The sequence below is a fragment of the Orbicella franksi genome, chromosome 3 (genome assembly GCF_964199315.1).
Source record: "Orbicella franksi chromosome 3, jaOrbFran1.1, whole genome shotgun sequence".
Taxonomy (NCBI): domain Eukaryota; kingdom Metazoa; phylum Cnidaria; class Anthozoa; order Scleractinia; family Merulinidae; genus Orbicella; species Orbicella franksi.
The window spans coordinates 7,397,999-7,421,948 of record NC_138147.1 but is presented as its reverse complement, the minus strand read 5'-3'; the positions used below and the strand labels follow the sequence as shown (position 1 = coordinate 7,421,948).

General features: G+C 39.1%; 3 protein-coding genes across 4 annotated transcripts in view; 1 reads left to right on the top strand and 2 right to left on the bottom strand.

The window, feature by feature from the left end:
• Positions 1–23,950, bottom strand: part of LOC145481019 (peroxiredoxin-4-like) — a 254,197-nt gene that overhangs the window by 211,654 nt on the left and 18,593 nt on the right. The window lies entirely within an intron of this gene.
• On the bottom strand, positions 5–2,584 carry LOC145481012 (glycoprotein endo-alpha-1,2-mannosidase-like protein). The gene has a single exon (XM_081459378.1). The coding sequence runs from the start codon at positions 2,577–2,579 to the stop codon at positions 1,185–1,187; it is 1,395 nt and encodes a 464-aa protein (XP_081315504.1). The 5' UTR covers positions 2,580–2,584; the 3' UTR covers positions 5–1,184.
• LOC145481007 (trafficking protein particle complex subunit 10-like) lies at positions 2,827–23,920 on the top strand. Of its 2 annotated transcripts, XM_081459370.1 has the most exons (24): positions 2,827–2,915; positions 3,596–3,677; positions 5,452–5,608; positions 8,626–8,828; positions 9,545–9,746; positions 10,579–10,690; positions 11,268–11,524; positions 12,013–12,156; positions 12,765–12,876; positions 13,146–13,225; positions 13,362–13,453; positions 15,253–15,393; positions 16,041–16,150; positions 16,671–16,801; positions 17,529–17,715; positions 18,543–18,733; positions 19,303–19,453; positions 20,049–20,404; positions 20,863–20,969; positions 21,686–21,809; positions 21,907–21,961; positions 22,109–22,167; positions 22,509–22,580; positions 23,025–23,920. In XM_081459370.1, the coding sequence occupies exons 1-24, from the start codon at positions 2,891–2,893 to the stop codon at positions 23,514–23,516; spliced, it is 3,642 nt and encodes a 1,213-aa protein (XP_081315496.1). In that variant the 5' UTR covers positions 2,827–2,890; the 3' UTR covers positions 23,517–23,920. The 2 variants fall into 2 exon arrangements, with proteins under 2 accessions (XP_081315496.1, XP_081315495.1); XM_081459369.1 differs by lacking the exon at positions 2,827–2,915 and having other exon boundaries at positions 3,537–3,677.

Sequence of the window (23,950 nt, the reverse complement as noted above, 5' to 3'; positions counted from 1 at the left end):
TATAGCAATCAAGCATTGAAACATTGAAACCAATCATAGAGTATAAAATAATAAAAACATAGGTCCTTTTTACACGACCCCAGGTTGCGTTTTACCCCAGGTCAAGTCACCACGGCGGGAAACCCTTTTGTAGTCAAATGTTTAAAAGCGTTTACTTGAAAACAGTAGCCAAGCCGGGTCAGCCCCCCCTTGCTTGGTAACCCTTGTCGAGACTCTGGTTGACCCAGCGAGAAGGGTTGAAATTTCTTCAATTCTTACTTGTAAACTGTGGGCCAAAAGTTAACCCGGGTTGGTACTTTCAGTCAAATAACCATGTTGTTTCATTTTGTTTTGGTTTGCACATGTACATAATGACCTCCCACCATTCCATTATACTTTCTAGGTGTTTTGTTTGTCATCTTTCTAGCCCACGTTTTCAGTTTTTGAGTGGTAGAAAGGCTGGCCTAAGTCAGGCTCAAAGCAAACCACACGCTACTGCAGACTTACAACCCGGGTTGGTGTAAAGTGTATATATTTAGCACTCTCTGCGGTGATTCAACGTGTGGTAAAAAGCAACTGGCGGTCATGTATAGAGGGCCTTAATGTGTATGCATGTGTTGGAATGCATTTTGATTGGCTAAATGTGTAGCTTGTGACCATGAGGCAAGATGAACCAAAGCCTGTGCTGTGATTGGCTCTCCCTGAGAGCAAGATGGGGCTGTCTTTCCTGCACTATCGTGCAAGAAAGTGATGTCCTGTATACCATATTATAAATCATTAAATGTCCAAGCTTGTTCTATCAAGATGACTGGACATTGGTAATGGTTGTTTTTCTGTGTTTAAAGCCCTGAACAGTGTACTGGGCCAAGTTGTTCGAAAGTTGGTTAGCACTAACCCAGGATTAAAAGTTAACCAAAGTATTAATTTTTCTTGTGTAACAATGTTTTTCACTGCTTATATTTTGAGTAGTTTGAAATTATTCAAATTCATAATTGAAGGGCAAACGATACAAACAGAAAACCACACCGAAAAGTTGCAAAACTCAAATCAGAATTCTCACTAATTCTGGGTTAGTTTAATCAGGCTTTTAACACTACCCAGCCCTGGTCCATAAACAAGCAAAACATCGCACTAGGCCAATAACCCATATACCGACTATATTAAACAAGAAGTCTCAACAAGTCTAAACAAAATTACTGAAAACTTTATTCATGTACAGCAGCAAACTTTTCTACAAACTCTTTGGTCAATTTGAGATAAAAGTCAGCTGCATTGGGACTATAATCTTTGTAGAAAAGTCCACTGGACCATTTTGGAATAGCTTTTTCGATTTGTGTTCCTTCATGCCACTCATTAAATGACGTAATTGATATAATATGAGGACTGGTTTGCAACGCTGCTTTCCAGCTATTTCTGTAGTAATTGCCACCGTTACGTAACCGCATGTTAGCACTATTCCATGGCCGGACTGCAGTGTCAATGTACCCTGGTCCCACACTAGGTATAAATAAGGTGTTGGTTTGCTCTGCTATGGATTTGAGCTGAGGCCAAAATCTCCATGTAGAGCCATACGTAAATTTATCAGTGGCAAAGTAAGTGTAGAAACCGTCAAACCCCCCAGTGTCTATGTACTTTCGGTGGTTCATTTCCACCATCAGTGCAATAAATATGCAGTCGTATGGTGTGTTACGCACTGAGTGTGACCCATCAGTTGTCATCAATTGTGCCCAAGCTTCTGCTGGGGTATGGTAAGAATCATAAATATACAACATGGGTAAGGATCTCCCATCAGCTGTCTGGTATTTGTAGAAAGCCTCGTGTTTGCCGTAGGTGTCTATAATGTATTTCACATCACTGTGAACAGTTTTATCATCTCTTCCCTTGTAAGGCTCAATATGCAAAGTGACTTTCAGTCTGTACTTGGCTGCAGCATTCAAGAGGCTGGGAACGAGACCATCACTGGGAATCCCCTCACTGTCTGCCCTTCCGGGGGGGTACCATGACAGAGCAATCACACCCACCCCTGCAGTTCTCATTTGCCTCATGTGTTCATCGATAACCTTGGGGTCTTTGGAGCTGTAAGGACCTAGCGCAGGGTAAAAATTAGACCCAATGTCATCTGGAGGAGAGTGATAGCCTTTCTGATATTGTTTAGCAATATCGGGGTTCCAGTGGGGAAGGTACTGGTGATTCCAGTGCACGTATCTTCCATCGTGCTCTGGGTTTCCATACCACGCGTAGTAAAAAATGTGGATGTTGTAGTTTGGTTCTGGTAGTGAAGAATCCGGCTCTTCGTTCAAAGAATTCGCCGTGAGTTGCTTTGTTTCTGACTCGTTAGGAAATATTTGATTGTCTTGCTTGATTTCCTTGTCTTCAACTTTGTGTGCATCGTGATCGGCTTCTGAAGGTACTGCACTGACACGTCCTGTTACAGTTTCTTCAAGTTCAGGTTTATTGAATAACTCGTGTTTGGGCTTGCTTTCTTCCTCGGCCTCGGAGGACGAGAGGATCTTCAAGGCTGTAAAACAACCCAGCACGAAGAGACACAAGACTAACAAATACAGAATTCGGCGCTTTCTAAGGAAGCGAAGCGGACACATCCTTTCCCAGTTTCATGAGCAAATCAAGGCAGATTACAAGAAACTTTGTCGGCTATGAGATGGCCATGTTATGAGCACGAGGGTTTTTTCCACCATTGTTTTCATCTGTTGATCAACGTCCACGCGACTGTCCGGGCAGCCCCTTCTTTGTCAGCGGCCTCTTCTTGACGCGCAGGAGCAGAGATCTCGACTTCGCGTTTTAAAATGGCGGATTTTCCTTGATCTCTACTGTGCAATTTGATTTTCCGGTTAATTGATGACCCCCTGTTCTTTTACACACATGCACTGGTTGGATATCTAATGTAGTCATCATGGACTTAAAACCAAAAGTAACCTGTGAGTTTTCTTTGGGTTATTATTTTTCAACTCGTATGTACTGGCCCTGTACTTGATAGATACCCAACCTGAGCAGTAAGATTGTAAATAGCATCTATGCCAACTCTCCCGAATACAGACGGAATCTCCCGCTCTCCCGTACGAGTCACCGATCCCCCGGACAAAGCAAATGAAAGCGCATAAAATACATTTTTCTGACATATTTCGGCCGATTTTTTTGTATTTTTGGGGAAAGTACGAAGATCTTTACTCTGGACAGCATTTTTTAGAGTCAAAAAAGGTAACATCGGCGATCTCCCGGATTTTGATTTTTTTAGGTTGGCATCTCTGAAAAAGATCGAATGAAACAAATTATGTTAAGCTTAAGGATCTTTCCAGGCTGAGGAATCTTACATGGAAACCTACTTTGTCCCAGGTTGATCTCAAATACAGATTACAAACTTGCGAATTTCGGAGCTGCTTCAAGTTGTAACAAACGCTTGACATTTGTCCTTCCCAGGGGCAAACCCAACATATTCCTCTGAATGTTCAGCTTGGGGCCAAAGTCCATGGTGGGGAATGGGGGGCAGGGGGAGGGGGAAAGAGTTGGTGAAGAGTGCATATCAATTATCAGCTTGTTTGAATGTTCATCCCATTTTACCAAAGAGATCATTCATATGCAAGGCTTTTTTTCCTTTTAGGTTATGGCGATAAAGAAGTTTATACCAAACTTAACCCAGAACTTGAGAAGAGACTGCCCAGGGAATACACAGAATGGAGAAGGTATAGTTAGAGGTTTCACTAAGGACCAGGCACCGGGCAAATTGACCAGCCAGGAGGATGGTTTTGCCCACCTGGTTTGACCATGTAGAGCACAGGTGGCCCAAGCTCATGATGTGAGGAGTTGTTATTGTTTTTTATCTTTATGTGAACATTCAACGAAACTTGACATATACAGGTGACATATACTATTACATAACGACCGAGTTTGAATATGCGAAACCTGACTTTTGCCTTGCAGCATATGGAGGTGTAGTTTTACAACAGTTTGAATTTATAAAGGTTTGTTTGGGGAAAGACAGTAATGAACGTTATAGCTGAAATTGTGATATTTTGACAATAAAATTAACTTGCCTCAATGCCTTGTTGTCTTTTCTATTGTCCTCTCACTGCTCAGCTTGATCTGAAGCCTTTTAAGTGAGTTATGGATTTTTGGTTTTCCACTCCTAAGTAGAAGTAAAGACTAGGCTCTCAATTCTGGATAACATTTACTCACTGCTCGAAGCGAAAAAAAAACCCATTGAAAGCATGTCAGCCACCCCAATTCCTACACAGAATAATAGGAGAGGGTTAAGCGCTCCCTTTCAGCTAAATTCCAAGCCAAATTCATCTCCATAGCGCAGGCTACAAAGCTCTGAATTGAAGCCAGCTAGGCATCCAGACTCAGTAATTATGCTGCCAGGACCTGCCATAGACACATTCGTAGCCTGAGCTGAATGCCAGGTGAACAAATTGATCCTGACCAGGGAGGGGAAGCACACAGTTCTTAACGCACAATGTAATTTGCTTCACAGCTTAAACAAGATCTGTCGGCACCCTCATACAGAAAACTTATTTCAAATAATGTTATAACTTCTTTGCTACCAAAAAGTGGACAGTTAAAAGACCACATTTGATAAAAGAAAGAAGTGTGTTGAGAACGTGGTGATCGGTTAACCAATTGAAAGATAGGAAATGTCTTACCTAATGCAGATTAGTATGACAACCAATCAGCATAGGCCTGTTCCAAACATTCCAGGAACACCACCCAGAGTGAGGAACATGATTAACAATGGTGCTACACAGACGTCTTTGTCCCTGATTTGGTTTGAGGGGAGGGGGCGGCTGTACACAGGCTACATTTCACTGAAAATAATAACTCCTCGCGTCGTGAGCTTGGGCTGCCTGTACGTAGAGGAAAGTTCTTCTCGTAAAGAAGTTCAGTTCAAAAAGTTTTGTCAGCCTGTGAAAACCAGTTGTGCTCCTACTGAAAATGTTAATGAAACCCTGATAGGAAAAGTACATGGTTATTGTCATTATCATTGTCATTGTTATCACTATTTGCATCTGTCAAGATGATGGTAGAAAAATAGCATAAAATGAAATATGTGATTCAAAGTATAGCAGTAAGATATACTATACACCTCATTCCAAAATGGCAGCCAGTTTATTATTCTTTTGTTTACATGGTAATTAGCCCTCTTTGCCTCGTCAACATGTACAAAGGGGGCTAATTAACATGCAAACAAAACAATAATAAATTGGCCGCCATTTTGGAATAAGGTGTATGAGCATTGTTTCCGCATAGATGTTAATGAGCTTTGTTGCAGACTGCTTTATATTGAGAAGCTTCATTTTGCTCACCAATATCTAAAGCATTCATTAGGGACTCTTTTGCTGTACACATGTATCTGAGCCACCAAATTTTCAGAATTGTCATGAACAGAAAGGCTGACAAGCAAGGAATAATAATGTTTCTTTGTTTTGTAGTTACACAGAATTGTTCTTTCCACTGTAGATCTTATGGAAGACCCCCTAAGACCGTAAAGTTAAAAGCACACTTTGTACGATTATCAGAGGGGATGCTTGTGGATGTCAGCAGTAAGGAAACATACACAACTGCGTCAAGTCTTCACAAACAACCATTCTTTCATATTTACTGGACTGACTGTCAGGTAGTAAAAACGTATTAGCCACAAGTATCATAATAAGTAACATTTTCAAGTGCTTGTTATCCAAATGTATAAAGACTGTATGTGACCGGTGCTAAGTTACACATAATATTGCACATCCTAAGGGAAACATTTCTGGGAGAGACTGAAAGAGGGGACACTCAAGGGAATTAATATAATATGAGTGGAATAATAAAATAGCATCATCCACACCCAAAAGAAAAAACCCACCTAACTATCTACATGTAAATTATACACTAAAAATTGCCAGAGAATGCTGATACAACTACATGTACCGGTAAGCTTTTTTACTCTTTGTTATTAACCAGATTCCATTAAATTTTAAGGTTAACCAAATTAAAAAAATACAACACAGTAACCGTGATTTTTTTTTCACCCCTTTCCCACATGAATTATTACAAGAGGTGATTTTAATATTTTACTTACCCGACAACTTTCCCCAAAGTACACACTGAAAGTTGCAGTTTAAAAAAATGAACAAACAAACATGCCCCACAAAATTTCTTACCTCCCTTTTGCAAACACTAAAATTGTACCTCCTTGTCACTGTTATCGTTATTTTATAGTAGGGCAAAAATAACTTGGGGAGTTGGGATGGCCCAGTGGTGGGAGCTCTTGGTTCCAACCAATGTGGCGGGGTCCGATTCCAGCATGGTACCATATGTGGGTTGAGTTTGTTGTTGGTTCTCGCCTTGCTGCAAGGGTTTTTCTCTGGGTTCTCCGGTTTTCTTCCCGTCACAAAAACCAACATCTCCAAATTCCAATTCGACCAGGATAGAGGACCCAAATGAAAATCAGTTAAGGCTGAGGTGGATTCCTCTCTAAATAGTGTAATTTATTTTTAAGAATTAAGAATTTGATGTATCGGAGAGACTGTCTTAAAATTAAGGCTTTGCGGATGGGCAATCCAAGTGATTGGAATAATTTTAAGAAGTTGCATAATGAAGTGAACAATGAGATCAAGAATGTAAAAAAGTCCTATTATTATGAAACTTTTGAAGCTTACAATGGAAATTTGTGCAAGACATGGGAAACTATCAATGAGGTGACACGCCGCAAATCGGATAAAGCTGCAATTAACGAGCTTGAGCTCAATGGAACGAGAATAACGAATTTGACCAAAATCGCAGAGGGTTTTAATAAATTTTTCGCAGAAATCGGTCCCGAACTGTCCAGGGATATAGAGGAAGTCAGCACCTCTTTCGATGAATATATTTACCAAACCAGCAATTGTTTTAGTTTCCAGCGTGTGACTCAATCGCACGTTTTGTCCCACCTAAATAAATTATGCAAGAGAAAGGCTACAGGTCTCACTTCTGTGTCAGCAAGACTTCTAAAAGAATGTCCGGATTTAATCTCCTGGTCACTCGCTCTGATATTCAATCAATCGATCGATACTGGTATTTTTCCTGATGAATGGAAAAATGCAAGAATCGCGCCTCTTTTTAAGCAGGAAGTAGGAGTGATCCTTCTAATTATCGACCGATCTCGATTATCCCGGTTGTGGCCAAGGTTTTCGAGCGAATTATTTATGATCAGTTGTATCATTACCTAAATGAAAATAATCTTCTCAGTAGACACCAATCCGGTTTTCGCTCGCTTCATTCTACAGTTACTGCATTGATTGAAGCGACTGATAATTGGTCTTTAAACGTCGATCGTGGCTTTATTAATGCCGTTGTATTTTTAGATCTTAAGAAGGCTTTCGATACTGTGGATCACTCTATTCTTCTCTCAAAATTACAAGCTTATGGTATTCAGGGTTCCACAAACCAATGGTTCTGCTCTTATTTAAAAAACCGAACCCAAACGTGTCTTGTAAATGGGAATAAATCGTCCAAAATGTTCCTTCGCTGTGGTGTTCCACAGGGAACGATTCTTGGGCCCCTTTTATTTCTATTGTATATAAATGATTTGCCTAATTGCCTCCAGCATTCCCAACCAAGGATGTACGCCGATGACACTAGTATTACTTTTGCTGGTAGTGACATTGATGAAATAAATAGTTGTATTAATCTTGATTTGGAAAGAATTCGTGTGTGGCTTGCAGCCAACAAACTAACTTTAAATATGACAAAGACAGAATTCCTTCTGATTGGTTCCAAGCAAAGGCTTTCAAATTTTACAGTGAATCCTACTGCTAATATCAACCAGTTTCCGATAAAACGAGTCTCGACTGTTAAATCCTTAGGTGTACGCATTGATGAAAATCTTACTTGGGAGTGTCATATCAATGAGCTTTCCAAAAAGATTGCTTCTGGCATTAGCGTCATTAAACGTATTAGGTATTCGGTCCCATATAAGACTTTACTTTCCGTTTACAATTCATTAGTCCAACCTCATCTCGATTACTGCAGTTCGGTGTGGGGATCCTGTTCTAAAACTCTTTCTCAAAAGTTACAAAAATTACAAAATCGGGCAGCACGCATCATAACTTTTTCAAATATGATCGTAATACTGATGAATTGTTGAGGATGGTCAACTGGGTTAAACTGGACCATCAACGCCGTGTTAATAAATCAATAATGATGTACAAGATTGTAAATAATATGGTTCCGGAATATCTTTGTTCACGCTTTGTCTTCCGTTCCGATACTTTGACTTATAAGCTAAGAGATAGTGATGGTACGTTTGCTATCCCACAGCCCCACACTAATTACTGTAAAAGAAGTCTTTCTTACAACGGAGTTGTACTATGGAATAGTCTGCCCTTGAATATTAGACAATCGCTCTCCCTTAATCAATTTAAATCTAAGTTGAAGAACTATGATTTTGACAGTGGTCTTATATAAATTTTATTTTGTTTTTATACATGGGTTCCTTGTAAAGCAGGTTTTTTTTATCATTCATTTTCTCTTATTCTAGTAGTTATTTACAATATTAAATTGGTTAGGTAGTTAGCAACGACATCAACAACAAAACAAGCACTGTAAGCCTCCTCAACATTACTGTCAGTACTACTGGATGTTATTATTGAAGGAGTGGTTATTTCTCAAAAGGATGCAGATGAATTCAAAAGTACAGTAAAAGATAACATCACAGAGTGGATGAGAAAGTTACGTGATAGGAACATAGTCGACTGGATGATTATTCAAGTCATATCACAGGACTCACTGAAGGGAAATAAGCCAAAAATACAGCTTCCTCGCAGCACGGTATTCGATAAGATCAAGAGTGACTTTGGTGGCAAAAATAGTGATAGGTAACTTTTTATTCTCATTTTATTTTGTGTATTTGTGTAATTTCATTTATATATTTTTTACATTTATGTTGCTTGCATGGATGGAAACAAAAAAATTGGAACTTTGATATTTTCAAATTTTATAGTAGTTTAATCACATGGTTACTTGTTTATTCAAGTTGATACAAAAAGTAGTCTGTTGATGCAGTGATTCATACATTTTGATTGTAAGGCTCAGTTCAGGCACTGAATTTTTCTTGAGCTGTTCCTTTGATCAGACTTAGACTTGATCCAATACTTTGCTTTTTAATATATTAGTGTGTCTTGTATCATACAGTATCTTAGTTTTTTATATTTATTGCATATTTGAGAATCTTTCTATATTTTTAATTTTTAAATCGTCATCTTTTTATTCTGTAAATATTTATATGAGAGCCACTGGTTTTTCAGTGATTACTTTTCTGTGTTACTGTAGCCTCAAAAAATTAAGATTGTTTTTGGAAGTTTGAGAAAGGGTCAACAGGGAAAGGGAAGAAAGGAAATCAATTTAAGGGTACACTTGCTTAGTGGTAAATTGAGTGAAGGTCAAAATTTAACTGCAGTCTAGTAAAGCAAGTTATGTACGAGCAATATATAATGTACATTTGTACTAGATCTATTGATACATGTAACATTACCAATTAAATAAATTTAGTAAAATGACAAATAGTACCATTAAGATATTATATCTATTCTAGGATAATTCAGTTATGGGAACCCTTCAAAGAAAGTCAAATAACTCGATCTCTGGAATCATGGCAGAACTTGGTCACTAAACTGCGGCAGTGGTTACTGGTGTCCTTTAACCGTCACTTGGGAAAGTTTGAAGACCAGGTCAGGTCACTGAGGGAGAAAAGAACAGAACCACGATGGAGTTTCACAACATACTTCTTGTTGCACGTAGGTTCACTTAGGTTAGAATGCAATATACATGTTTAGAAAACAGCCCTAAGAGAATATGTACGCTGATTGGTTAAAAATTGTGTTTCCATAACTCCATAGAAACACAGAACTAGCATGAGCTGTTGACATAATGATGGCGCGAGCAAAGAGAATTTGTTTTGATAATCAAAGTTAACAAGTTGTTTTCCTTTTTTCGTTGCGGTGTTTTCTAAAAGAAACAGAAAACATGTTCTCCGTGTTTCTATCGAGTGATAGAAACACTCGTGAAAGTTTGGGAGAACTCGAAAAAGCTGTGGAAACACTCGCCTGCGGCTCGTGTTCCCACAGCATTTCTTGTTCTCCCAAACTTCCACTCGTGAAGCTTTCCTAGATTATGAGCTTGAGATTTCTATTGCATAATAGTTGACTCGGGCTGCGGGGCCTCGTCAACTATCACGCATAGAAATTGACAGCGAATAATCTAATTGTTTTAGTGTAAATCTATTAGTCGTTCAGAACTTTATCTAAATCCTCTTCACAGACACTTGGAAAACGTCAAGAAGCAGCCATTATTTTGTTAACAAGGGTACACTGCTATGCTACTCACTATCTATTCTGTGATAGATAGTGAGTAGCGTAACCAATCAGAGGACGGCATTCGTGATAGAACGCTCGTAGATTTATACTAAAACTCGATGGAAACATGGTGCATGTTTTCTATTTCTTAAATGTTAGTTTGGGCTAGGGTTTAAACACCCCCTTTGTATTATTATAAGCACCCTCATTGAGTGACGTTGTCTAATAGTTGAACTAACCCTGAAGTTTTGATCCTCTCATTTTTACTTTTCAGGAAGAATTGTCATTTGTGTTTGAGATGCTTGGCTTGTTTGAAGAAGCTCTTATTCAATATGATGAAATTGATGCTCTACTCACACAACTGGTCATTAATTCTAAATTTGGAGGTGAATGTTGACAGAACAATTACAGTTAGCTGTGTACACCTCTAGCTATTGCACACTAATAAAGCAACATGTTAGATTATGAGGTCAAAGTTTCAATGTATGATTTGGCCTCATCATCTATTACATATTAGTAGAATTCAAATTGAAATTTCCTTCAAATAACTATTTTCAATTATTTTCTAAATAGTATGTAATCTAAACTTTACACTTGAGAAAATCTGATGGACTGAATTGTCATTTGAAGTCTGCACATGTAATTGTGTATGCATGCATACATCAGGTTTTCAACAATTTAAAGTTTTGTCTAAAAAAAAATCAACAAACTGTAATACAGTGTCCTTTTTTGAGTCTTGTAAGGAATTTAATCCATTTGTTTCAAAATGTTCCTTTGAAAAACAAGAAAGTGTTGCCATTTTGTAGATGACCTGCAACCACTGGACTCTATTGGCTGATAGTGTACGATAGCTCAGCCAATCAAATTGCAGCTTTTGTATTCATATATGAGAAGAATGCTACTGATGGCTGTTAACGATTATTTCAATCTACTTTCATTTTATAAATATATGTGTTTTTTTAGAGTCCCTTGACTGCATCAATGTCTTCATGCGAGACTGTGTAGGCTGTGATGGAGTTTCATTAGCTAAGAGTTCTCAAGACTTTTTGAGACAGCTAATTAAGACTGAAGAAGCAAGCTATGTTGATCTGAGAAATTACTTGTTCTCCCGGCAATGCAAACTTCTTTTGAAGTTGGACCGCCGAGCTTGGGAAATTGCTCAACGAACTCTGGAATTTTTACATAATATCATTCACGAGCTGGCAATGGATAAGCTTGAGGTACGTGATGTGTGTTCTCTTTAAAGACTTTTCTTTTCTGGGAAAACAATGTATTACCTGCTATTCAAACCATATGGAGAGTATTAGAAAAAAGAGAGTTCTACAAGTTTGGCTTGTAAGTGAGACTGGCTTAATAGAGAACAAGTGTAAAAAATAAAGGTTTAATGGTGATGGGCCTAAAATGAATTAAAAGTTAGAGTTGTTGTAAAAAAGAGAAGGATATGGTAATAGCAACAATATGACTTTCAATGATGCCCTTGGGTGGTGCAGGGAGGTGGGGGGTGGTCTACAAGGACTATAAAGTAGCAAAGTACATGTACACATGTAGGTGTGAAGCATGTGTGAGGGTTTGAAACCATACTCATCGTTGTCTGTTTTGTTCATCCATGCTCAAAAGTGTGATTATTTTCTTTTCCTTTTCTCCCCTCTCCCTTCCACACCTCCTCACAATAGTCTTCAGTTATTAATGGATCTTTCCTTTAATTAAGATGTCAATGCTTACTGGCGGAACATCATGCTGTATCATCTTAACAAGCCTGGAAGTGTTGAAAGCCTGCAAGAAAGAATGCTATGAGGAAGATATGGTGTACAGTCTGCACTTTGCCCTTCTCTATCAGTATGCTCGACAAAAGGTAGTGATAGTATTCTTGACTACAGAACATATAAACTTAGTGACCTCTAATGCCAAAATATATGCTGATGGAATCCTGTTTGAAAATGGAATTTTATTTGCCAGCTGTTTTGCATTTGTTCAGAATAATGTAAAATCCATTTGAATGGCTTGGCTCATCTGCTCTGAAAATTGTCCATCCAAAATCTCCATTCCATCACCAGCCTTAAGCACTAGGGCTGTATGACAGCAATTGTTGCCCAAGATAGTCACATGACACTACTTGAGTGAGTGAAACCAGAAAAGGATGAAAATGTTTTGCAATTTTCTTGCTTGTAAACATGTACACTTTGTAATTTGTTCCTTGTAATGTGTAAATTATAGTTCCCGTCTAGTCTTTCAGCACTGTTCTGTTGAAGTCTGTGTCGTGGTCTATGTGTAGATGATCACCAGATTCATGATGGCAAACGAAAGCTGAAATGCTGACTTGCCGTGTTACATTTTGATGATGATGATGGCGATGATGATTACCATGACAATTGCAAAGCCCTGAGACATCAAAAATGGATAGTTTTAACAAGTATTCAAAAGTTGTTATAAGTTATGTTTTTACTTTGCAACTGTTTTCAGCTGGATCACTTGGGATCCCTGTGTGCCCTGATGCCTGATATGACACAAACAGAATCTGAACTACAGATTGCCAACACTCTGATATCTGGGATTGGAAAAACACAAGATGATGGTGGGCTGAACTAAGTTATTCTTCCTTTAGTGTAGCCATACTCGTGTGTCTTGCAGTAAAAAAAGAGGTTACTGCTTATAGCTATTTTAAAAGAAAGTAGAGCCCTTTTATTAACAGGCCTTCTTGATGGGCTGTGGCTGTTCATCCGAATTTTTGTGGCAACAGTTCATTTCATTCCTCAACTCTGTTATTTCACTTCCAGTCCAATTGTTGTTATTGATGGTTGTATACGTCTCTCTTTATTGGTTTTTTTTTTTTTTTTTCTGTAGAGGATCTTGAACCCGGCAGTCCATCAGAGAGACTTAAAGAAGCTCTCTCGTATAGAGATAAATTTCAATCACTGTATTTGGTGAGTCATTGTTTTAAGTATGTTGTATTTTAAAGGTGGTAGAGATAATTTTCAATTACTGCATTTGGTGAGTCATTGTTTTTAAAAAAGTATGTTGTATTTTAAGGTGATTAAGTATTCATTTCTCTCTCTGCAGGAATTGACAGACTCGGCAATTAAAATCTTTAAAAACATTGGACGAGCCAGAGCTGCCAAGTTTCTTGGTGTGGACCTAGCTCAGTTTTACTTGTGAGTATCAATTATGTGCATGTCCCTCATCTGTTAGTTAAACAATGTAATATTTTTAAGCTAGACCACTTTGACGATGTCACGCTTTTTCGATTTTTTTCATTCAAACAAACTATAAACCGCACGGCCTGATTTATCGCTCCAAATTTTGTAGAAATGCGAAAGTTCATAAGAATCCGTTGCAAACGCAAGGGAATATGGGACCCCAACCTTACCGACATTTACAAAGAAATGTAAGCTATATAGGGGCAAGAAGTATAATCAGAAGTAAAACCAAAACCAACCATGACTCGCTCGCACACGTTTTCCTGCACTTGGCGTCAGCTACATGTACGTATTTTCTTCGAATTTTGATTGGCTCACTGGATTGTCTGTGTTCTTTGTGATTGGCCAGAGTGATTACTTGAGCTTACTTGCATTGGTTTTGGTTTTGCACGCATTTTACACGCATTTTACGCGCTTTTAGGTGCTGCAATTCCTTTGACCGGTACCGTACAACACTTAATTGAAAACCGCTTTAAGTTTAAGTTTATGGCATCCATAAACTGATGTTAATGAGACCTGAGAGACAATATCTCAAAGTCAGGCACACACATTCTGCATTGTAACACTTTATTTCAGAGACATGTGACACTATGAACCTCGTGTCATGCTCATAAGTAAATCCCAGTAACATAGGTAACATGCCACCAATTCCTGATCTCAAAGTCCACCAGGGATTCCCAGTTGAAAACAATCACCCCTTTTGGATATCACAACAAACCTTTCATTTCCTAAGTAAAGCCACTGTTATCTACATCTGTAAGAGACAGTCTATCAATGGTTCCAGTCATGTCTCTCACATGTCCACCTCATGCCCCTGACCTCTAGTCAAGCACACGCTCCTCGTTGTATTCAGTCTTCTCATTTGTGCCGATCCTTTGCCACTGATTTTTCTTTTACCCTCCCATCCTCCCATGACTGGGACCCTTGCTCTACACATCTGAACCCCTGATACTATGCTTTAGGACCATCTTCAAGCGAATAAACAAAATCATTTAGATCTATAGAAATGTTCACCATGAATAAGGCTAATAATCTGTCTTTCCCAAAAAAAAAAAAAAAAAAAAAATGGGGGCAAGCTTTGACACTACAATTCAGAATGTCATGTATAGATACTGAACATTACTATTCCGCTACTTTTAGAAAAACATTTATCCATATATACTTATAATACCATTTGCTTAGTACAAAATAACAATAATAATAATAATTATACCATTAATGGCTATAGGCTAGGGTTATCTGTCTCCTAGCAAGCCTTAGACCTTATCATTCAGGGTGCAATGAACAGAGACTGTATTTTGGTGACTTTCTGTCGTTTGTTATTAAAGGATGGTGGCAGGGAAGTGCACCCATTAGCTGCACTTTACCCCACAGTAAGGCTCTAGCCCACTGGAGACAGGTCCGGAGAAATTACCTATTCCAAGGTGGCTACCCCCGGTACCACCTGATCTGTACTCCCCCCAGGAGGGGCTCCCCTTCCTGGTTCCCTCAGTCCCCCGGGACTGTGGGATATGGGCCTCACCCCTGGAGGCAGGTCTGGAACTTTTATTCCAGGGTGGCTACCCCCGGTACCACCCGATCTGTACTCCCCCAGGAGGGCCCCCTTCCTGGGCCCCTACTCCCCAGTCGTCCTTCCCTGCCACCCAAATTTTACCCACAGCCAGTGTGTTATTTCCTAAATGTAGTATCGTTAGTGGAAGCTCAGACCAAGCCTCGAAAGAGGATCATTAACTGCAGCTATTACTAACTTCTAGTTCTCGCGGAGAATTTGATCGTGCGGAGCCCCTACTGGTTGATGCATATAAGATGTACAAGCATGAGAAGTGGAGTCTCTTAGCATCACAGTGTCTGGTCAAACTGGCTCAGTGTCAAAAGCAACTCAAACACATGGACAAGTATCTTTCACGCCACCGAGCAGAAATGTTTTCTGTAAGGAAACTAAACTTTAAAATTTTTGACTGATTGTTGCCTCTCATGACCTTGGCAAGTGCATAGGAATCGAACCTTTCTTTAGTTAAACAGAAGTTCTAATCTCAAAAATAGCGTAAAAATAAAATAGAAGACTATTGTGAAATGCTTATGAAAGATGCAACTAACATTCTAACTTCACTTCCAAGTTTTTGAAACACTGTTTACAACAAGGTAATAAAAATATTAAAATACCAACAACGTTCAATATAGAGGAGAAGAAAATGCCAAATAAAGTGGGCACGTGAAGGGAATAACTATTTAGATTTGTAGTCCTAAATAACTAAATTGGAATCAAAACTATCCGATTCACTCTAATGCTTTGGTAGGCTGTGGCTATCGAAAACAGAAATGGCAAAACTATGCTGAGCTTTCAAATAAGTGATGGAATTTCTATTTCTTCATAAAAGAAGCTTTACTAAATGAGTTAACTTGTGTCAAGCTTGCATAGATAGTGATTTTATTTGTAACATTTTTTAAATTTAATTTTCAACCAACAAGTTATCACGGCACAAACCTATCTGTACAGGAAGCACTAATGTAAGGGTTGAAAACTGTCCTTAACTCATAAAAGATATGCTGCTTCTTGCTCAATTTTGGCTTGTGAAGAACATCTGTCTCCTGACAAGAGGTCATATTATACTCAGGAGTTGTTGCAAGTCATGCGAGAGACTATGGACTCAGGTAATGAATGCTGTGAACAAAATATACTTTAAATAGTCTATATTAATTCTTGCTAAAATTATTATGTAGAGCGAATGGTGCGCTAAGCAATTCCCAAAAAAGCAAACTAGCAAGAAAATTATGCTAGAAAGAAATTCTGGTACAACTTAAGTCATCTTTATAAAATCCTCGCACAAAACTATTGCCAAGCCTAAATATAGAGACCTCTTTCTTCTTTTTAAGTCTCTGGTCGAAGGACCTCCGAGTTTCTCCTGAAAAAACTCCATACTGGTGACGTAGGTCAACAGCGATCGATACGTGTGGCGTCACTGATTGGTTGTAACTTGCGCACGAAAATTCAAAACCAGAAACCACCAATCAGAGCACGACATTGATCCCGGTAGAGCTTCGTCATCAGTATGGATTTTTTAAGTACTTCTCAGACCTCTATTTCTTGGCTCGGACAATTTGACTACGCAGAGAAAAAGACGTCCTGTACTCCGGTTAACAAATATATGACCATTTTCATGTTCTCTTTCAGCTCAAGCTATCATTGTACGCGCTGAGCCACTGTTGAAAGTGAAAGATGTGCAGATTGAGCTGATGAAGGGTATCGGCAGTGTTGGGGAGTGTATCAATGTTAAACTCAAGCTCTTTAGCGCTTTGGAGGAGGTAAACTTCTGCTTCCGCTCAGAGAAATGGATGTTTTTACAAGCTAACGTTCCGCGATGCTTTTGTGATGTTTTAGTGGTTATAAACTACCTGTCAGAGAAAAGTGAAAAGTTACGACAAATCACTGGTTGTCTAAATTTGTATATTAAATACTTATTAACCGAGAGTGGGGTCTTTACGAGAAAATCTCAAACCGAGTCGTGCTTGCCGTAGTGACCTCGCTATCGCGCGGTCAATACGTTAAGGCCGAGGTTTGAGGTTTAATCGTAAAACCCGAGTGTTCGAGGTTGATACGTTGCTTACTATATGGCTTTTTGCTTGTCTTTGCAAGCCCGTGATCGGTTGATGAGCATTACGGCACATTAATTTCCTAGAAGTAGCCAATCAGAGCGCGCGTCAGAACAAGGCATATAATAAAAATCTTCACTGAACAGAATAGTGTTCCACTCTCACAAGAGTTGTTTACTTTATCAAATAGGCCTATAAAAAGGGATAAAAGCTAAGGACGTACAATCCCTTTACACTACCTAATTTTATATTTACTTTTGAACAAAATTGACAGGGTTTCAGTTTGATTGTGAAACATTTCCTATGATGGATCACGTTCCTCTTTAGTTTATTCCGAGGAACTGCACCTAATGAACTCCGTTAAGGCAGCTTGATTTTGTTTGCGCATTAACGGTTGGATTTTCTAGTTTTCACTGCTTAATGTTGCTGTTCTCCGCAGGAAGTGACGTGTGGACGGATCAGTTTTAGTATCCAGACAAATGAACTTAAACGTGGATCAAGCATTCGCTCAAGTAAACGAAACAGAGCAGCATCCCCGCCGGTTATTGTGGACAGCGGTCTCGCATCGGCTGCTCTCTCTGAGGAAGACCTGTCAGATAAACCTGTCCCAGAAGGCCAGGCGGCAGGTGGGGCTCGCTTTACTTGTCTGTTCCTTGTCACAGAATCCTTGTCACAGAGTCTTATTGATTTAGTGTCACGCAGTGAAATGGCAACATTTTCAATTGGTTTTCCACCGCTACGTCTGCAGTTTTCGAGAGAGACTTTGCTATCGAAATATACTAATAGTCATGTGAGAAACATTTAAGAGGGAATTCTAAGCTACTTATCTTAAGTTTTGCTCACCTGTCTGTTTCTTGTCACGCAATGTTTAAGTGTCACATAAAAACTAATTGTGTCATAAAAATGACTTAGTGTCACGTTGTGAAAGAGTAGTTTTTTGAACTGGTTTTCATTGGCTACCATACGTCTGTACTTTTTAGTGCAAGACGATGCTGGTAAAATTTCATTAAGAGAGAAATTGGAAAGGTAATGCTAACGCGCTCGTCTCGAACGGCACAAAAGCGGTCCATTTTGGGGGGGGGGGGTGGGGGGGAGAGAGGCAGTCGTCAGAGTACCAGATCCTAGCACAGTAATAGTTAAGAGTGAATGTCGGTAAGAATCGATTCACGATTCACGGAGATTTCAACGTCTGTGTAACGAGAAGCCAAAAAGTGTAAATTTTCGCGTTCTCGCGAAGCGAAATCTAAGCTTCTGTTACCATCTTCTGTTACCATGACCGTTTTTCATGGATTTCTGCTTTTATATTGAAAATTTCCAAAAACTAAACCATTATCCTTCAGTAAGTCCGCTTACGCCAACATACTGACGAGGTTTAAGTAAAATTAATTTTAATACCTTGGCCTCGATTTCTTTGATTTTTACTGGCGTTTACTCGTAATTTCGCTTTTCTTAGAGGGAGAGGATGCTCCAAACGAAGACAGAGAGGAAAGATCTCGCCCACTCCTCCTTAAACCAAAGTCATTACCAGTGGTGAAGAGCGTAGAAGAATTGAACGTGTTAGAAGAAGATGATTCGGACTGCTGCCTGCAATGCTTCAACGTCCCACTGAGACACGGCATCAATGAGTACAACCTCACTACACAGGTCGGTTTATATGTAGCGTAAAACGCGAATTTGAGTTATCACACGCTAGGGTTTCATACACAGAATTAAAACTTTGAACTACGTGCAGCATAATAAACAGTATTACATGAACGGACTGCTCAATAGCTGTCATTTGAATGGTCACACACTAGGACTTCATCTCCAGACTTCAAAGCTAGAACCACCTTGAACAGCGTGATAAATACAATACAATACCACATGAAAGAACTGCCCAACAGCTTTCATTTGAATGCTCACTCACGAGTGTTTCATCCACTCGAAAATACAGTCGAAACTCAATTAAGCGGCCGCCTATTAAACGGGAAAGCTTTTGAAAGCTTTTCTATTGTTTTTACCTCTATTAGGCGGCCAGCTCCCTTTAGCGGCCACTATCCATTTCCCCGAGAGTGGCCGTTTAATAGGAGTTGAACTGTATGTGAACCTCACGTTTATTAAGGTTCCGTTTCGTCTAAAAGAATTACCACATCAAACGCTAACCAAGCACCACAATAACTTGCACCTCCGTACCAAGTACTGTGTGCTGTTTGCAATCTGCTTCGTTTGTGTAGGTAGCGGAACCTGGGCATTACTTTCTGAAGCAGCTTTGCGTTGAGATTGGTCGGTTGGACTTTGTGTGGCCACAGCTGTCCTTAGCTAGAGAATCCAGAGGATTTGCGATTGTTAACGATCCTCCACGAATAACCTGGACACACGCAGAAGGTTTGTTAGTGCTCATTATCCAAACTATGGCGCGAATACCAAGTTACTTCTGCCTGCCTGGCTCGAAGATACGTCAGAGGATTAACAATCTCTTTCTAAAACCATGGGCTGATACGCTTGTTGGAGACGAGATTTCCACAGAAATTTGTATTTCTTTTCTTGAATCAAAACACTTGCAGCGTTTGCGTGTTTCTCGTTTGTTTCTCAGACCATTGCCAAGATCGATTATTTTCAATTTAATTGGAAATTGAAGGACGAAGGGTGTCCTCTAGTTTTGTCTGTTGTTATCAGATATTTGTTAACGCAGTTTCTTATTTTTTGTTCTCTGTGTGTCTGGTTTGTTTAGTAGAGCCCTCGCTCATAGATCCTGACTGAGAATGTCTCCCTTTAACTCCTTCTTGATTTTTGTGGGGATGTTACGCCCTTTGTAGGCTCTAATTAAACAATACACAGCATTTTAAAACGTTTTATTCAAGAACCTCCATTGTTACTTGTATTTTGAGATATTCACGCCCTTTTGAAACAGATAGGGAAGAACTTATCAAGTAAAATCCATAAACTGGTAATTTTTAATATTGTCTACTCTGCTCTCCAGACCGCCATCTCTTATCAGGACTTCCGCAGCAAGTCACCCTTAGCATTTTAGTCGAATCTGGATCCATTGCAAACGACTCAGTACTGGAAATCACTTCACAGAACACAGGTCTCACTTTTGAACCCATACAGTCAGGCGAGGCAGTTGTGCATTCCTCATTAGGCAACGAAAACAGTAAGACTTTACCCTACAAAGTTCAAACCCTTACAATGCACGGCTATGATGACGTCACCGATACGTCCGTTGCTATGGTAACCCTTCCAGCCGTCGGACCGTATGCTAAGATTGATTTCAATCTGATTCTCCATGCGTCTTTGGAGAAGCAGAGTTTTCAAGAGGAAGTTACGGTATATAAGGTGTGTATTTTTAAGTCTAAAGCCGATAACTTAACTGGTAGAATCATTAGTAAATTAAGCAATTTCATGTGATTGATAAGCAATAAGGAGGAAGTGAAAATATATTTGATCATTTGTATTTATCATTTATGCACTACAAATTAACCTGTTGTGCTATCATGACATCAAAACAACTTTGAGGTGATGGTGTTTTTTTTTCTTGGAATTTGTGCGCTTTTCATTTCATTTTTGGGTTAATGTCAATATTTATAGTAAGTTTTAGCCGTAACTTTATAATATTTCATTGGGAAAATTGACTAATAATAAACGATTTGCAATTCAGCGTTGTTATTGAGCTAATCAATGAGTTATTGATTGTCCTGTCCATTGAAAGCGAAACAGACGAGAAGGAAGTTTCCAGCCTATATTATGTTAACATCGTTTTTTAAAAGTATGATTTCGTTGCTGTTTATTTTCAGCTGATGTTCAGTTGTAAATGGTTATCTCCTGTGGTTACCGCCGACCTATCTTGTTCATTTCACCGTCCATTTTCCGTCCGTCACGTACTCCACTCATCAGAAACCACGTGAGTCAAACAATCTGTGTCGAGTGTTTTACTTTGTTCGTTAGTTTTGTGATGGGAATGACAACGACTAATAGTTGTCAGAGAAAGTATTCAAGGGTTCTTCAATATGAGCTAATATGACGGACGAAGAATTAAACACAGTAAATGTAGCTTGGCGCAAAGAACAAATTGCCTGCTGAACTTGCAAAAGAGGCAAGAAACGAAGTTCTCGCACACTGAATGGACGGGAGGGGGCTGGTGGAATGGGTTCGAATAAGGATATTAGATATCACACTCGGTCACTTGTTCCAGATTCGTTTTTCTTGCCATACGAAGCAACAACTTTACTACCCACCCAGCCCTTTCGCAAGTCTGTATACAGTCATACTTTGAGTGGTGGAGGTTTTTTAAATAATGAAAGGAGGCACATTCAGACTTTTGTTGGTATGAACATTTTATTTTTTGAATACCCATTGTATCTGAGTTGTGAGGGTTGCAAATAAAGTGCTGTTACATTCTTGTGTGGCATACAAATGGCATTCAGTGTGTGAGGATAGAAGAACGTCAACCCGCTCAACGATGATTGAACCTTAAGAGCCACCTTAAATTTTCGAACATTTAAGATGGCTCCCACGCTTTTTTTACATGTAAATTTTGTGAAAAGTTACAGAACACGACTCAGCCGACACTCTAAACATTAAGCTTGAAAGTTAACCTTGTGTTTGTTGGATTTGTAGCCGTTTTGTTCAGGTCATTGTAAGTGGAATCAACCCAGTAGACCTGATAATTTCGTCGCCGGAGTTGATCATCACAAACTGCTCTTCAGTGAAGCTGATATCAATGCACAGTACTGCAGAATACGTGAGTATTGTTTTTTAACTCCCCTGAGTTATCACCATGTAACGGAGCTGTAATTTGTTCAAACGTTTTTTCTTATTTTTTGATTTGATGCTTTTAGGTGATCATAAATCACCAAGATGTGTCCTTCCTTTGGAAAATCGAGAGTGAAGAAGGTAACGTAGGTTTTATTTCTTAAAACCAAGCTTTTTACTCCGACAGATGTTGGTCAAACCAGAATATTTTATCTCTATAGGCAGTAAAGTAGCTGACAACCTTTGTTGGTTTAAATTAATAGTCCACCATTCTTTCGTAATCCGCAGGTTCACCCTCGCAGTTGGATTGCGAGTTTCGGACTTCGTTTTCACCCAAACATTTTACGGTAAGAATATATAACATAAGACTTTGCTCTCGATCTCCCTGGTTGTTTGAAGAATTGAGTGAAACATTTCGATTGTAAAGTCATATTGCATTATTATTGGAGTCAACACTTGTGATCGTTTGACTTGTCTTGTGACTTTTTATTTGGAAAATCATCAATTTAAGTCATACATTTTACTGTTGCAGACTGATAGCGCGGTTGAGCTATGTGTATTTGAACCATTTTCATAAGAACCATTTCACAAAGTATTTCTTATTTTGTCCATTCTTTCTCAAGTGGTATCCATCTCTGCTGTTTTTGTTCTCAAGTTTTGACAAGTTTAAATCGTTTTTCGTTTTTAGCCGCAGGATGATTCACTTCACTCATCTAAGAAGAGTAATTACCTGTACGACTTTAGTGTGGTCAATACTCAGGTAAATATTAGTTGCTATTGACTCGGTTGCAATACCGTAGGGGATAATATTTGAATGCGCGAGGATCAAGCGTAGTTCAAATTGTAAGGTGACCTTGAATATTGCTCGGGATAATTTTTAATTTAATATCAAGATTGAATTATCTTCTAAAAAAAACTCTCATACAGTGTTAACGGACAAGAAAAATGTCTCAATGTACAATCAACATTTTAGTTTCTCAGAGTTTGATTCTTGACCAAAAAAAAAATAATTTAAAAAAAGACTTAAGTGACCTATTTCTTTGCCAAATATTTTTGAAACGTGTAAAAAAGAACTTGGCCAGTATCCAGCCATCTTGACCTCACGCTTGGTCAATAACCTATAGATAGCTAATTTAGATATTCTGCTACTTACTTTGCCTTTCTCTGATACTTCATTCTTCTTTAATAACTTCTTCCGTTCTAGACATTATACACCATAAGTTCAAGAGTAGAGCCCTCGGGTGAATCGAGGGAACTGTACGCGGGCTCAGCTTGTAAGTGGCATATTACCTTCACAAGTTTATCAGAAAAAGGAACTCCTGACACTTCACAACTGTTATACGACGTCGACTCTGATACAAACACGTGGGCTGTCAGTGGACGGAAAAGCGGTGTCGTGAAGATACCACAGGGTGTCATGGCAACAAGTGACGTTGTACTTGATGTGATTCCGCAAACTGGCGGGAAACTAGCAATGCCGGGAATAAAACTGATGAAGTACGTCGAAAAGGACGAGAAATCACCAGAACCGCACACCAAGGAGGACGAGGGCGCAGAAGTGAACGCGTCCGAGTCGCGGTCAAGTCATCAGTCCCCTCTGGTTTTACCGTTTGCTTGCGGTCAGGTTTATAACAAGACTATGGCAGTCCGTGTGTGCGTTTTGCCGAGCGCTAACCCTGATCTTGCCTGGATATGAGATTAAATTATTCCTCTGAAGAAATTTATTGACATTCGAGAAGGTTCAACGGGGACACAGACATTGGAAAACAAAACACGGAAAGTTAAATAGTGCGGTTACACAGTTTACGAGTCATTGTGAACTTGTTGTTCTTGCGGAAATCACGACATTGGAAGAGTTATCGTACCTAACGAGACTTCACCAGATTAAATTATTTTTAAAAAACCCGAAATCAAGCCCTGGTATGAAGTTTTGGTTGGCGCGCCGTCTGTGGGATCAAGAGTAGTGGAATGCGTGCGTTTAATCGCACTATTGGCAGGTGTTCCCAGAGCTTAATATTTCATACTGAACTTCAATACAAATCGATATGAAATATAAATAACCAAATAAAATATTCTGATCAGATAATAAAGCTTGAAATGTCTCACTATCGTGGGTATCTGAGTTTCTTG

Coding starts and splice junctions, on each gene's coding strand:
- LOC145481007 (XM_081459369.1), top strand. CDS start 3,538: ATGTTCATCCCATTTTACCAAAGAGATCATTCATATGCAAGGCTTTTT. Junction 12,877..13,145: donor TGGAAAAACACAAGATGATG/GTGGGCTGAACT, acceptor TTTTTTCTGTAG/AGGATCTTGAACCCGGCAGT. Junction 22,581..23,024: donor TTAGTGTGGTCAATACTCAG/GTAAATATTAGT, acceptor CTTCCGTTCTAG/ACATTATACACCATAAGTTC.
- LOC145481012 (XM_081459378.1), bottom strand. CDS start 2,579: ATGTGTCCGCTTCGCTTCCTTAGAAAGCGCCGAATTCTGTATTTGTTA.